The sequence below is a fragment of the Salvelinus fontinalis genome, unplaced genomic scaffold (assembly GCF_029448725.1).
Source record: "Salvelinus fontinalis isolate EN_2023a unplaced genomic scaffold, ASM2944872v1 scaffold_0037, whole genome shotgun sequence".
Taxonomy (NCBI): domain Eukaryota; kingdom Metazoa; phylum Chordata; class Actinopteri; order Salmoniformes; family Salmonidae; genus Salvelinus; species Salvelinus fontinalis.
Genome location: NW_026600246.1, coordinates 474,953 through 490,596, shown reverse-complemented (window position 1 = coordinate 490,596; position 15,644 = coordinate 474,953). Strand labels below are relative to the sequence as shown.

The following is a 15,644-nucleotide window of genomic DNA, read 5'->3' as shown; positions in this document are numbered from 1 at the left end:
ATCTACATCCTAATGGAGGTTAGTGATCTCTGTTCTGATGTCAGGAAGATATCTTCATCCTAATGGAGGTTAGTGATCTCTGTTCTGATGTCAGGAAGATATCTACATCCTAATGGAGGTTAGTGATCTCTGTTCTGATGTCAGGAAGATATCTACATCCTAATGGAGGTTAGTGATCTCTGTTCTGATGTCAGGGAGATATCTACATCCTAATGGAGGTTAGTGATCTCTGTTCTGATGTCAGGGAGATATCTTCATCCTAATGGAGGTTAGTGATCTCTGTTCTGATGTCAGGGAGATATCTTCATCCTAATGGAGGTTAGTGATCTCTGTTCTGATGTCTAGAAGATATCTTCATCCTAATGGAGGTTAGTGATCTCTGTTCTGATGTCAGGGAGATATCTACATCCAAATGGAGGTTAGTGATCTCTGTTCTGATGTCAGGGAGATATCTACATCCTAATGGAGGTTAGTGATCTCTGTTCTGATGTCAGGGAGATATCTTCATCCTAATGGAGGTTAGTGATCTCTGTTCTGATGTCAGGGAGATATCTTCATCCTAATGGAGGTTAGTGATCTCTGTTCTGATGTCTAGAAGATATCTTCATCCTAATGGAGGTTAGTGATCTCTGTTCTGATGTCAGGGAGATATCTACATCCAAATGGAGGTTAGTGATCTCTGTTCTGATGTCAGGGAGATATCTACATCCTAATGGAGGTTAGTGATCTCTGTTCTGATGTCAGGGAGATATCTTCATCCTAATGGAGGTTAGTGATCTCTGTTCTGATGTCAGGAAGATATCTTCATCCTAATGGAGGTTAGTGATCTCTGTTCTGATGTCAGGGAGATATCTACATCCTAATGGAGGTTAGTGATCTCTGTTCTGATGTCAGGGAGATATCTACATCCTAATGGAGGTTAGTGATCTCTGTTCTGATGTCTAGAAGATATCTACATCCTAATGGAGGTTAGTGATCTCTGTTCTGATGTCAGGGAGATATCTACATCCTAATGGAGGTTAGTGATCTCTGTTCTGATGTCTAGAAGATATCTACATCCTAATGGAGGTTAGTGATCTCTGTTCTGATGTCTAGGAGATATCTTCATCCTAATGGAGGTTAGTGATCTCTGTTCTGATGTCTAGAAGATATCTACATCCTAATGGAGGTTAGTGATCTCTGTTCTGATGTCTAGGAGATATCTTCATCCTAATGGAGGTTAGTGATCTCTGTTCTGATGTCAGGGAGATATCTACATCCTAATGGAGGTTAGTGATCTCTGTTCTGATGTCAGGGAGATATCTACATCCTAATGGAGGTTAGTGATCTCTGTTCTGATGTCAGGTCTTCGGTCTTTTAGGAAACGATGGAGGAAACATGATAATCAAACATTTTTAAGTTCACCGCAAAAAAACACACAAAATATCAGAAATGGTCCGTAGAACAGAAGACACTGGAGCACCATTTAATAAACCTGGATTCTATGTTACCATGTTACTATGTTGCTCTTCTCTAGACACATGTGTTCGTGTGTGTGTATGTGTGTGTGTGTGTGTGTGTGTGTGTGTGTGTGTGTGTGTGTTTCAGCGGAGAACCTGTGTTTCTGGGTGGCCTGTGAGGACCTGAGGCATGGAGAGAGCTCCAAGATCATCCTGAAAGTAGATGAGGTTTACAAGTAGGTTTACACACACACACACACACACACACACACACACACACACACACACACACACACACACACACACACACACACACCAACAACACTATAACACACACACCAAGTCTTGTAACTAGCTAGCTACAACACACACACACACACACACACACACACACACACACACACACACACACACACACACACACACACACACACACACACACACACACACACACACACACACACACACCAACAACACTATAACACACACACCAAGTCTTGTAACTAGCTAGCTACAACACACACACACACACACACACACACACACACACACACACACACACACACACACACACACACACACACACACACTCAACATGATGTGAGTGATGTGGTATTATGATCTGAGTGATGTGGTACTATGACTGAGTGATGTGGTATTATGATCTGAGTGATGTGGTATTATGACTGAGTGATGTGGTATTATGACTGAGTGATGTGGTACTATGACTGAGTGATGTGGTACTATGATCTGAGTGATGTGGTACTATGACTGAGTGATGTGGTACTATGACTGAGTGATGTGATACTATGACTGAGTGATGTGGTACTATGATCTGAGTGATGTGGTATTATGATCTGAGTGATGTGGTACTATGACTGAGTGATGTGGTACTATGATCTGAGTGATGTGGTATTATGATCTGAGTGATGTGGTATTATGACTGAGTGATGTGGTACTATGACTGAGTGATGTGGTATTATGACTGAGTGATGTGGTATTATGATCTGAGTGATGTGGTACTATGATCTGAGTGATGTGGTACTATGATCTGAGTGATGTGGTATTATGACTGAGTGATGTGGTACTATGACTGAGTGATGTGGTATTATGACTGAGTGATGTGGTATTATGACTGAGTGATGTGGTATTATGACTGAGTGATGTGGTATTATGAGCTGAGTGATGTGGTACTATGACTGAGTGATGTGGTACTATGACTGAGTGATGTGGTATTATGATCTGAGTGATGTGGTACTATGACTGAGTGATGTGGTACTATGACTGAGTGATGTGGTACTATGACTGAGTGATGTGGTACTATGACTGAGTGATGTGGTACTATGATCTGAGTGATGTGGTATTATGATCTGAGTGATGTGGTATTATGACTGAGTGATGTGGTACTATGACTGAGTGATGTGGTATTATGACTGAGTGATGTGGTATTATGACTGAGTGATGTGGTATTATGACTGAGTGATGTGGTATTATGAGCTGAGTGATGTGGTACTATGACTGAGTGATGTGGTACTATGACTGAGTGATGTGGTATTATGATCTGAGTGATGTGGTACTATGACTGAGTGATGTGGTACTATGACTGAGTGATGTGGTACTATGACTGAGTGATGTGGTACTATGACTGAGTGATGTGGTACTATGATCTGAGTGATGTGGTATTATGATCTGAGTGATGCGGTACTATGACTGAGTGATGTGATACTATGACTGAGTGATGTGGTACTATGACTGAGTGATGTGGTACTATGACTGAGTGATGTGGTACTATGACTGAGTGATGTGGTATTATGACTGAGTGATGTGGTATTATGACTGAGTGATGTGGTACTATGACTGAGTGATGTGGTATTATGATCTGAGTGATGTGGTACTATGATCTGAGTGATGTGGTACTATGACTGAGTGATGTGGTACTATGACTGAGTGATGTGGTACTATGATCTGAGTGATGTGGTACTATGATCTGAGTGATGTGATATTATGATCTGAGTGATGTGGTACTATGATCTGAGTGATGTGGTACTATGATCTGAGTGATGTGGTACTATGACTGAGTGATGTGGTATTATGACTGAGTGATGTGGTACTATGACTGAGTGATGTGGTACTATGACTGAGTGATGTGGTACTATGACTGAGTGATGTGGTACTATGACTGAGTGATATGGTATTATGACTGAGTGATGTGGTACTATGACTGAGTGATGTGGTACTATGATCTGAGTGATGTGGTATTATGACTGAGTGATGTGGTATTATGATCTGAGTGATGTGGTACTATGACTGAGTGATATGGTATTATGACTGAGTGATGTGGTACTATGACTGAGTGATGTGGTACTATGATCTGAGTGATGTGGTATTATGACTGAGTGATGTGGTATTATGATCTGAGTGATGTGGTACTATGACTGAGTGATGTGGTACTATGATCTGAGTGATGTGGTACTATGATCTGAGTGATGTGGTATTATGATCTGAGTGATGTGGTATTATGATCTGAGTGATGTGGTATTATGATCTGAGTGATGTGGTACTATGACTGAGTGATGTGGTACTATGATCTGAGTGATGTGGTATTATGATCTGAGTGATGTGGTATTATGATCTGAGTGATGTGTTACTATGACTGAGTGATGTGGTACTATGAACTGAGTGATGTGGTATTATGACTGAGTGATGTGGTACTGTGAACTGAGTGATGTGGTATTATGACTGAGTGATGTGGTACTATGATCTCTGTGTAGGAACTTTCTGGCCCCTGGCGCAGCTCGCTGGGTGAACATCGATAGTAGGACCATGGAGAAAACACTGGAGGGAATCAAACGACCTCATCGCTTCATTATGGACGACGCCCAGATGCACATCTACTTCCTCATGAAGAAGGTAACCACTGACCTCAAACACCTGAACCCTGACCTCTGAACTCTAAACCCTAACCTCTCTAGTACTCCTTCCCCAGGTATCTAACCTCTAACCTCTGACATCTAGTACTCCTACCCCAGGTATCTAACCTCTAACCTCTGACCTCTAGGACTCCTACCCAGATATCTAACCTCTAACCTCTGACCTCTAGGACTCCTACCCAGGTATCTAACCTCTAACCTCTGACCTCTAGGACTCCTACCCCAGGTATCTGAAGTCTGAGCTGTATAAGAACATGCTGGCCAAAGCCATCGTTCCCCAGGAGACCAAGAAGAGGTACTCAGGAAATTCTACATTAAAATATATACTTCTCAATATACTATATTACAATATATACTCCTCAATATACTACGTTACAATATATACTCCTCAATATACTACATTACAATATATACTCCTCAATAAACTACATTAAATGATATACTCCTCAATATACTACATTACAAATATATACACCTCAATATAACCTCCCTAATATACTACGTTACAATATATACTGCTCAACATACTATATTACAATATATACTCCTCAATTTAACCTGGAAATTATACTATATTACAATATATACTCCTTAATATACTACATTACAATATACACACCTCAATTTAACCTCCCTAATATACTATATTACAATATATACACACCTCAATTTAACCTCCCTAATATACTATATTACAATATATACTCCTCAATGTAACCTCCCTAATGTACTATATTACAATATATACTCCTCAATATAACCTTCCTAATATACTGCATTACAATATATACTCCTTAATATACTACACTACAATATATACTCCTTAATATTCTACACTAAAATATATACTCCTCAATATACTACATTACAATATATACTCTTCAATGTAACCTCCCTAATGCACTATATTACAATATATACTCCTCAATATAACCTCCCTAATATACTACATTACAATATATACTTATCAATATTCTACACTACAATATATACTCCTTAATATACTACATTAAAATATATACTCCCCAATTAAACCTCCCGAATATACTACTTTACAATATATTTTCCTCAATAAAATACATTACAATATATACTCCTCAATATACTACATTACAATATATACTCCTCAATATAACCTCCCTAAAATACTATACTCCTCAATATAACCTCCCTAAAATACTATATTGCAATATATACTCCTCAATATAACCTCCCTAATATACCACTTTACAATATATACTCCTCAATTTAACCTCCCCAATATACCACGTTACAATATATACTCCTCAATAGACTACATTACAATATATACACCTCAATATACTATATTAAAATATATACTCCCTAATATACTACATTACAATATATACTCCTCAATATAACCTCCCTAATATACTACATTACAATATATAATCCTCAATATACTACATTAAAATATATATTCCTCAATATAACCTCCCTAATATACTATATTACAATATATACTCATCAATATACTATATTACAATATATACTCCTCAATTTAACCTGGAAATTATACTATATTATAATATATACTCCTTAATATACTACATTACAATATATACAACTCAATTTAACCTCCCTAATATACTATATTACAATATATACTCAATGTAACCTCCCTAATGTACTATATTACAAAGTATACACCTCAATATTACCTCCCTGATATACTACGTTACAATATATACTCCTCAATATGTGAGAAACTCCCCAAATACAGGTGTGCCAAGCTTGTAGCGTCATACCCAAGAAGACTCGAGGCTTTAATTCCTGCTGGAGCGCGTGCTACGAGTGGGTGTTGCTATGGTGACCAGTGAGCTGAGACTGCACTCAATATATACTACACTGCAATATATACTCCCCGAATACATACTCCTGAATATATATTATATATATACTCATTTACAATATATACTCCTGAATATATATTCTATATATACTCATTTACAATATATACTCCTGAATATATATTATATATATACTCATTTACAATATATACTCCTGAATATATATTATATATATACTCATTTACAGGTTAAAGAGGAGACAGGTTAAAGAATACCTTTTAAGCCTTGTGACCATTGAGACATGGATTGTGTATGTGTACCATTGAGAGGGTGAATGGGCAAGACAAAATATTAAGTGCATTTGAGCGGGGGTATGGTAGTAGGTGCCAGGCACACCGGTTTGAGTCAAGAACTGCAACGCTGCTGGGTTTTTCACGCTCAACAGTTTCCCGTGTTTATCAAGAATGGTCCACCACCCAAAGGACATCCAGCCAACTGGACACAACTGTGGGAAGCATTGGAGTCAACATGGTCCACCACCAAAAGGACATCCAGACAACTGGACACAACTGTGGGAAGCATTGGAGTCAACATGGTCCTCCAGCCAACTGGACACAACTGTGGGAAGCATTGGAGTCAACATGGTCCTCCAGCCAACTGGACACAACTGTGGGAAGCATTGGAGTCAACATGGTCCACCACCCAAAGGACATCCAGCCATCTTGACACAACTGTGGGAAGCATTGGAGTCAACATGGTCCTCCAGCCAACTGGACACAACTGTGGGAAGCATTGGAGTCAACATGGTCCACCACCCAAAGGACATCCAGCCATCTTGACACAACTGTGGGAAGCATTGGAGTCAACATGGTCCACCACCCAAAGGACATCCAGCCAACTGGACACAACTGTGGGAAGCATTGGAGTCAACATGGTCCACCCAAAGGACATCCAGCCAACTGGACACAACAGTGGGAAGCATTGGAGTCAACATGGTCCACCACCCAAAGGACATCCAGCCATCTGGACACAACTGTGGGAAGCATTGGAGTCAACATGGTCCACCAGCCATCTGGACACAACTGTGGGAAGCATTGGAGTCAACATGGTCCACCATCCAAAGGACATCCAGCCATCTGGACACAACTGGGGGAAGCATTGGAGTCAACATGGTCCTCCAGCCATCTGGACACAACTGGGGGAAGAATTGGAGTCAACATGGTCCACCAGCAGTCTGGACACAACTGTGGGAAGCATTGGAGTCAACATGGTCCTCCAGCCATCTGGACACAACTGTGGGAAGCATTGGAGTCAACATGGTCCTCCAGCCATCCGGACACAACTGTGGGAAGCATTGGAGTCAACATGGTCCACCACCCAAAGGACATCCAGACATCTGGACACAACTGTGGGAAGCATTGGAGTCAACATGGTCCACCACCCAAAGGACATCCAGCCAACTGGACACAACTGTGGGAAGCATTGGAGTCAACATGGTCCACCACCCAAAGGACATCCAGACAACTGGACACAACTGTGGGAAGCATTGGATTCAACATGGACCACCACCCAAAGGACATCCAGCCAACTGGACACAACTGTGGGAAGCATTGGAGTCAACATGGTCCACCAGCCATCTGGACACAACTGTGGGAAGCATTGGAGTCAACATGGTCCACCACCCAAAGGACATCCAGCCATCTGGACACAACTGTGGGAAGCATTGGAGTCAACATGGTCCACCACCCAGAGGACATCCAGACAACTGGACACAACTGTGGGAAGCATTGGAGTCAACATGGTCCACCACCCAAAGGACATCCAGCCATCTGGACACAACTGTGGGAAGCATTGGAGTCAACATGGTCCACCACCCAAAGGACATCCAGACAACTGGACACAACTGTGGGAAGCATTGGAGTCAACATGGTCCTCCAGCCATCTGGACACAACTGGGGGAAGCATTGGAGTCAACATGGTCCACCAGCCATCTGGACACAACTGTGGGAAGCATTGGAGTCAACATGGTCCACCACCCAAAGGACATCCAGCCATCTGGACACAACTGTGGGAAGCATTGGAGTCAACATGGTCCACCACCCAAAGGACATCCAGCCAACTGGACACAACTGTGGGAAGCATTGGAGTCAACATGGACCACCACCCAAAGGACATCCAGCCAACTGGACACAACTGGGGGAAGCATTGGAGTCAACATGGTCCTCCAGCCATCTGGACACAACTGTGGGAAGCATTGGAGTCAACATGGTCCTCCAGCCATCTGGACACAACTGTGGGAAGCATTGGATTCAACATGGTCCTCCAGCCATCCGGACACAACTGTGGGAAGCATTGGAGTCAACATGGTTCACCACCCAAAGGACATCCAGACATCTGGACACAACTGTGGGAAGTATTGGAGTCAACATGGTCCACCACCAAAAGGACATCCAGACAACTGGACACAACTGTGGGAAGCATTGGAGTCAACATGGTCCACCACCCAAAGGACATCCAGCCAACTGGACACAACTGTGGGAAGCATTGGAGTCAACATGGTCCACCACCCAAAGGACATCCAGCCATCTGGACACAACTGTGGGAAGCATTGGAGTCAACATGGTCCTCCAGCCATCTGGACACAACTGGGGGAAGCATTGGAGTCAACATGGTCCACCAGCCATCTGGACACAACTGTGGGAAGCATTGGAGTCAACATGGTCCACCACCCAAAGGACATCCAGCCATCTGGACACAACTGTGGGAAGCATTGGAGTCAACATGGACCACCACCCAAAGGACATCCAGCCATCTGGACACAACTGTGGGAAGCATTGGAGTCAACATGGTCCTCCAGCCATCTGGACACAACTGGGGGAAGCATTGGAGTCAACATGGTCCACCACCCAAAGGACATCCAGCCAACTGGACACAACTGTGGGAAGCATTGGAGTCAACATGGTCCTCCAGCCATCTGGACACAACTGGGGGAAGCATTGGAGTCAACATGGTCCACCAGCCATCTGGACACAACTGTGGGAAGCATTGGAGTCAACATGGTCCTCCAGCCATCTGGACACAACTGTGGGAAGCATTGGAGTCAACATGGTCCACCAGCCATCTGGACACAACTGTGGGAAGCATTGGAGTCAACATGGTCCACCAGCCATCTGGACACAACTGTGGGAAGCATTGGAGTCAACATGGTCCTCCAGCCATCTGGACACAACTGTGGGAAGCATTGGAGTCAACATGGTCCACCACCCAAAGGACATCCAGACAACTGGACACAACTGTGGGAAGCATTGGAGTCAACATGGTCCACCACCCAAAGGACATCCAGCCAACTGGACACAACTGTGGGAAGCATTGGAGTCAACATGGTCCTCCAGCCATCTGGACACAACTGTGGGGAGCATTGGAGTCAACATGGACCACCACCCAAAGGACATCCAGCCATCTGGACACAACTGTGGGGAGCATTGGAGTCAACATGGGCCAGCGTCCCTGTGGAAGGCCTTTATCACCTTGTAGAGTCCATGACCCAACGAATGGAGGCTGTTCCGAGGGCAAAATGCATGCAACTCAATATTAGGGAGGTGTTCCTAATGTTTTGTACATATACTCAACGTTTACTACATTACAATATATATATATCCTCAATACAGGGCCTTCAGAAAGTATTCCTACCCCTTGGTTGATTTCACGTTGTGTTACAGCATGAATTCAAAATGGATTCAAACTTTTTTCTCACCCATCTACACACAATATCCCATCATTTATTGAACAGGTATTGAACATTAAATATCTCTTTTACATAAGTATTCCCACCCCTGAGTCAATACACGTTAGATTCACCTTTGCCAGCGGTTACAGTCTTTCTGGCTAAGTCTTTGGCTAAGCTTTGCACATTCATCTTTAAAAAATTATTCAAGATCTGTCAAGTTGTTGATCATTGTTAGACATTTTCAAGTCTTACCATAAATTTTCCGCCCGATTTTAAGTCAAAACTGTAACTTGGCCATTCATTCAATGTCATCTTGGTAACTCCAGTGTATATCTGGCCTTGAGTTTAAGGTTATTGTCCTGCTGAAAGGTGGATTTGTCTCCTAGTGTCTGTTGCAGGGCGATTTTAGCATGTACATCTTGGTGGGGCAAAAAACATATTTTTTTTGTTAGATGCAAAGCCACTACACAACACATTAATTGCACTATAACGGTGACAAACGGTTCCCACAAACTGTCAGGGCCTACATAAAGCTGTCAGGGCCTACGTAAAGCTGTCAGGGCCTACGTAAAGCTGTCAGGGCCTACGTAAAGCTGTCAGGGCCTACGTAAAGCTGTCAAGGCCTACGTAAAGCTGTCAGGGCCTACGTAAAGCTGTCAGGGCCTACATAAAGCTGTCAGGGCCTACATAAAGCTGTCAGGGCCTACATAAAGCTGTCAGGGCCTACATAAAGCTGTCAGGGCCTACATAAAGCTGTCAGGGCCTACATAAAGCTGTCAGGGTCTACATAAAGCTGTCAGGTCCTACATAAAGCTGTCAGGGCCTACATAAAGCTGTCAGGGTTCTACATAAAGCTGTCAGGGCCTACATAAAGCTGTCAGGGTTCTACATAAAGCTGTCAGGGCCTACATAAAGCTGTCAGGGCCAACATAAAGCTGTTAGGGCCTACATAAAGCTGTCAGGGCCTACATAAAGCTGTCAGGGCCTACATAAAGCTGTCAGGGCCTACATAAAGCTGTCAGGGCCTACATAAAGCTGTCAGGGCCTACATAAAGCTGTCAGGGCCTACATAAAGCTGTCAGGGCCTACATAAAGCTGTCAGGGCCTACATAAAGCTGTCAGGGCCTACATAAAGCTGTCAGGGCCTACATAAAGCTGTCAGGGCCTACATAAAGCTGTCAGGTCCTACATAAAGCTGTCAGGTCCTACATAAAGCTGTCAGGTCCTAAATAAAGCTGTCAGGGCCTACATAAAGCTGTCAGGGTCTACATAAAGCTGTCAGGGCCTACATAAAGCTGTCAGGGCCTACATAAAGCTGTCAGGGCCTACATAAAGCTGTCAGGGCCTACATAAAGCTGTTAGGGCCTACATAAAGCTGTCAGGGCCTACATAAAGCTGTCAGGGCCTACATAAAGCTGTCAGGGCCTACATAAAGCTGTCAGGTCCTACATAAAGCTGTCAGGTCCTACATAAAGCTGTCAGGTCCTACATAAAGCTGTCAGGTCCTACATAAAGCTGTCAGGTCCTACATAAAGCTGTCAGGGCCTACATAAAGCTGTCAGGGCCTACATAAAGCTGTCAGGGCCTACATAAAGCTGTCAGGTCCTACATAAAGCTGTCAGGTCCTACATAAAGCTGTCAGGGCCTACATACAGCTGTCATCAAAATATGACATCAAAGTCTTTCATTCTCTGGATTTATGGTGCTTTCAAGACAACTGGGAACTTAGAAAAAACAAGGTCCAATCATGACTTCAGTGATCTTCAGGTCAGAGCTCAGAGGCCCGAGTTCCCGACTTGGAATTCCGAGTTGTGACTTTATGCTGTTAGATGTAGCTTATACTTTCAGTAATATATTCGTTCTCTGATCCTTTGATTGGATGGAAAACATGTCAGTTCATTCTGCAAGAGCTCCGATAGATTGGAGGACGTCCTCCGGAAGTTGTCATAATTACTGTGTAAGTCTATGGAAGGGGGTGAGAACCACGAGCCTCCTAGGTTTTGTATTGAAGTCAATGTACCCAGAGGAGGATGGACACTAAATGTTCTCCGGCTACACCATGGTGCTACCCTACAGAGTGCTGTTGAGGCTACTGTAGACCATTGCAAAACTGTGTGTTTAAATCAATTATTTGGTGACGTGAATACATTTAGTAAAGTTTTATCTAAAAAGGATAACTTTTTAAATATTTCACTATTTTTATTTTTATGAAATTCACTTGCTCCTCTGAGGAGCCTCGACTGTCCTCAATATATACTACAATACATACTAAATATACACTGAGTGGACAAAACATTATATATGTTGAGTTGCACTCCCTTTTGCCCTCAGAAACGCCCCAATTCATCAAGACATGGACTCTATAAGGTGTCTAAAGTGTTCCACAGCGATGTGGTCCGTGTTGACCCCAATGCTTCCCACAGTCCATTCATCAAGACATGGACTCTATAAGGTGTCTAAAGTGTTCCACAGCGATGTGGTCCGTGTTGACTCCAATGCTTCCCACAGTCCATTCATCAAGACATGGACTCTATAAGGTGTCTAAAGTGTTCCACAGCGATGTGGTCCGTGTTGACCCCAATGCTTCCCACAGTCCATTCATCAAGACATGGACTCTATAAGGTGTCTAAAGTGTTCCACAGCGATGTGGTCCGTGTTGACTCCAATGCTTCCCACAGTTGTGTCAGGTTGGCCAGATACTGTGGGGTCCCAAATGATTGACAACCTTGACAAAGATGAATAAAACAGATTGTATAGAATAAATAATACCAGTACGGAGCTATATCTTTTCCTTTATTGATAAGAGTCAATTGACTCACCCTTGCGTTAATCTTAGTATTTTAACTATTTTATACAATCATTTTTGCTCATCTTTATCAAGGGTGTCAATTATTTCAGGCCCCCACTATATACTCCTGAAAATATACTACATTACAATATATACTCCTTAAATACTACAATATACTCACCATATTAATATATACTCCTCAAAATATACCACATTACAATATAAGTATACTCCTTAAATACTACAATATACTCACTATATTAATATATACTCCACAATATATACTACATTACAATATATACTCCTTAAATATTACAATATACTCACTATATTAATATATACTCCTCAATATATACTACAATATAATTACTATATTAACACTATATACGCCTCAATATATACTCACTATATTAACACTATATACTCTTCAATATATACACCTTAAATACTACAATATACTCACTATATTATCAATATGTACTCCTTATATACAACTACATGCTCACTATATTTACAATATATACACCTCAAATACTACAATATACTCACTATATTTACAATATGTACTCCTCATAAACTATAATATTCTCATTATATAAACAATATATACTCACTACTGTATATACCCCTTATATACTACAATATACTCACTATATTAATTTATATACTGTATTTACTATATCCAACAATGCTCTTGCTCGTACTTCCCGCTCTCTTTACTCTCTCTCTCCTTTCTCCCTGCCTCTCCCATCTCCTACCCTAACTCCTTTCCTCTCTCCCTGCCTCTCCTATCTCCTTTCCTTTCTCCCTGCCTCTCCCATCTCCTACCCTATCTCCTTTCCTCTCTCCCTGCCTCTCCTATCTCCTTTCCTCTCTCCCTGCCTCTCCTATCTCCTTTCCTCTCTCCCTGCCTCTCCCATCTCCTTTCCTCTCTCCCTGCCTTCCTTTCTCTCTCTTCCTCCTCTCAGTGTATTTCCCTTCATGAGGCGACAGCGTCACTCTAGCCCCTCTCCTGCCATGGTTACCCAAGCGACGGAAGATGATGGAAAGGCTAAAGGGGCGGGACCAACAGGAACAAGCTCCACAACCAACTCTCAGATCTGATCGCCATGGGAATACCACAACCACCGTGTTCACAGCAACCAGATCTGGTCGCCATTGTATCACTATAGCAACCATTCATACTTCTAGAAGTAATAATACTGTCTAGTAGTTATATTTATGAACATAGAACTATAGGTATAGTTTATAGACACAATCTGAAAGATTTCCACTATTCAATTAATGTAGCCTTAAGGCCAGTTTATACTTGGTCTAATAACATGTCTAGGGACAATTATAAAGTGACGCTAGTCAAAAACCACCTTTAATTTATACTCCTGTGGACTGTCTGTAGACTGTCGTTGCGACGGTCAGTTTCCTTGTTGCGGAGACGCGAGAAAAGTTCCCGTCTCTGCGACTGTCGCAACGTCCGTTGTCGTGGTTACCGAACGGTGACGACGCGGTAGTTCTATAGTCCTCGGATAGAATGGACCTAGTTTTATTCCCGTCTCTCTGCGGCAGTCAGCTATTTTCTGTCGGCTCACAAGTCTCTTTTAAACGACGATGTTGTGGGTTTATGTTCCTGTAATAATGAATAAAAAGTAGTAAGATATTGTCAGCTATACTCTGGTCATTATTTGAACTGGCTAACGAGCTAGCAACGAACCAAAACATTGTTTTGAAAATAGCTTTTAGTTGTCTGGCTTGCTAGGTTCACATTTACTGAATTCATTTTTTAAATGGGTCTATTGGTGTTAGAGAAAGTCTACTATTTGGGTCACCGGGCTGCAGATGTCATTTTGTGCTGATACTTTTTCATAATGAAAACGACACGTTTGATGTCGGATGACAACTGTCGACATGTCGATAGACAGAGTGTAAACCAGCCTTTAGACTACCCCTTAATTTAGAACAATATGACTGATGAACACCCATAACAGTTACAGGTGCTCATCAGTCAACTGTCATACCTCATCATAATTACTGTCATACCTCATCATAATAACTGCCATACCTCATCATAATAACTGTCATACCTCATCATAATAACTGTCATACCTCATCATAATAACTGTCCTACCTCATCATAATAACTGTCATACCTCATCATAATTACTGTCATACCTCATAATAACTGTCATACCTTATCATAATTACTGTCATACCTCATCATAATTACTGTCATACCTCATCATAATAACTGCCATACCTTATCATAATTACTGTCATACCTCATCATAATAACTGTCATACCTCATCATAATAACTGTGATACCTTATCATAATTACTGTCATACCTCATCATAATAACTGTCATACCTCATCATAATTACTGTCATACCTCATCATAATTACTGTCATACCTCATAATAACTGTCATACCTTATCATAATTACTGTCATACCTCATCATAATAACTGCCATACCTCATCATAATTACTGTCATACCTCATCATAATAACTGTCATACCTCATCATAATAACTGTCATACCTTATCATAATTACTGTCATACCTCATAATAACTGTCATACCTCATCATAATTACTGTCATACCTCATCATAATAACTGTCATACCTTATCATAATTACTGTCATACCTCATAATAACTGTCATACCTCATAATAACTGTCATACCTCATCATAATTACTGTCATATCTCATCATAATCACTGTCATACCTCATCATAATAACTGTCATACCTTATCATAATTACTGTCATACCTCATAATAACTGTCATACCTCATCATAATTACTGTCATACCTCATCATAATAACGGTCATACCTCATAATAACTGTCATACCTTATCATAATTACTGTCATGCCTCATCATAATTACTGTCATACCTCATAATAACTGTCATACCTCATCATAATTACTGTCATACCTCATAATAACTGTC

General features: G+C 41.6%; 1 protein-coding gene across 1 annotated transcript in view; it reads left to right on the top strand.

The window, feature by feature from the left end:
• Nucleotides 1–14,359, top strand: part of rgs11 (regulator of G protein signaling 11) — a 72,399-nt gene extending 58,040 nt beyond the window's left edge. Inside the window, exons 14-17 of the mRNA XM_055910939.1 lie at nucleotides 1,588–1,675; nucleotides 4,211–4,349; nucleotides 4,582–4,664; nucleotides 13,664–14,359. Of these exons, the coding sequence (XP_055766914.1) occupies nucleotides 1,588–1,675; nucleotides 4,211–4,349; nucleotides 4,582–4,664; nucleotides 13,664–13,799 (446 nt within the window). The 3' untranslated portion in view covers nucleotides 13,800–14,359. The remainder of the gene's footprint in view (nucleotides 1–1,587; nucleotides 1,676–4,210; nucleotides 4,350–4,581; nucleotides 4,665–13,663) is intronic.
• Nucleotides 14,360–15,644: the final 1,285 nt, after the last annotated feature.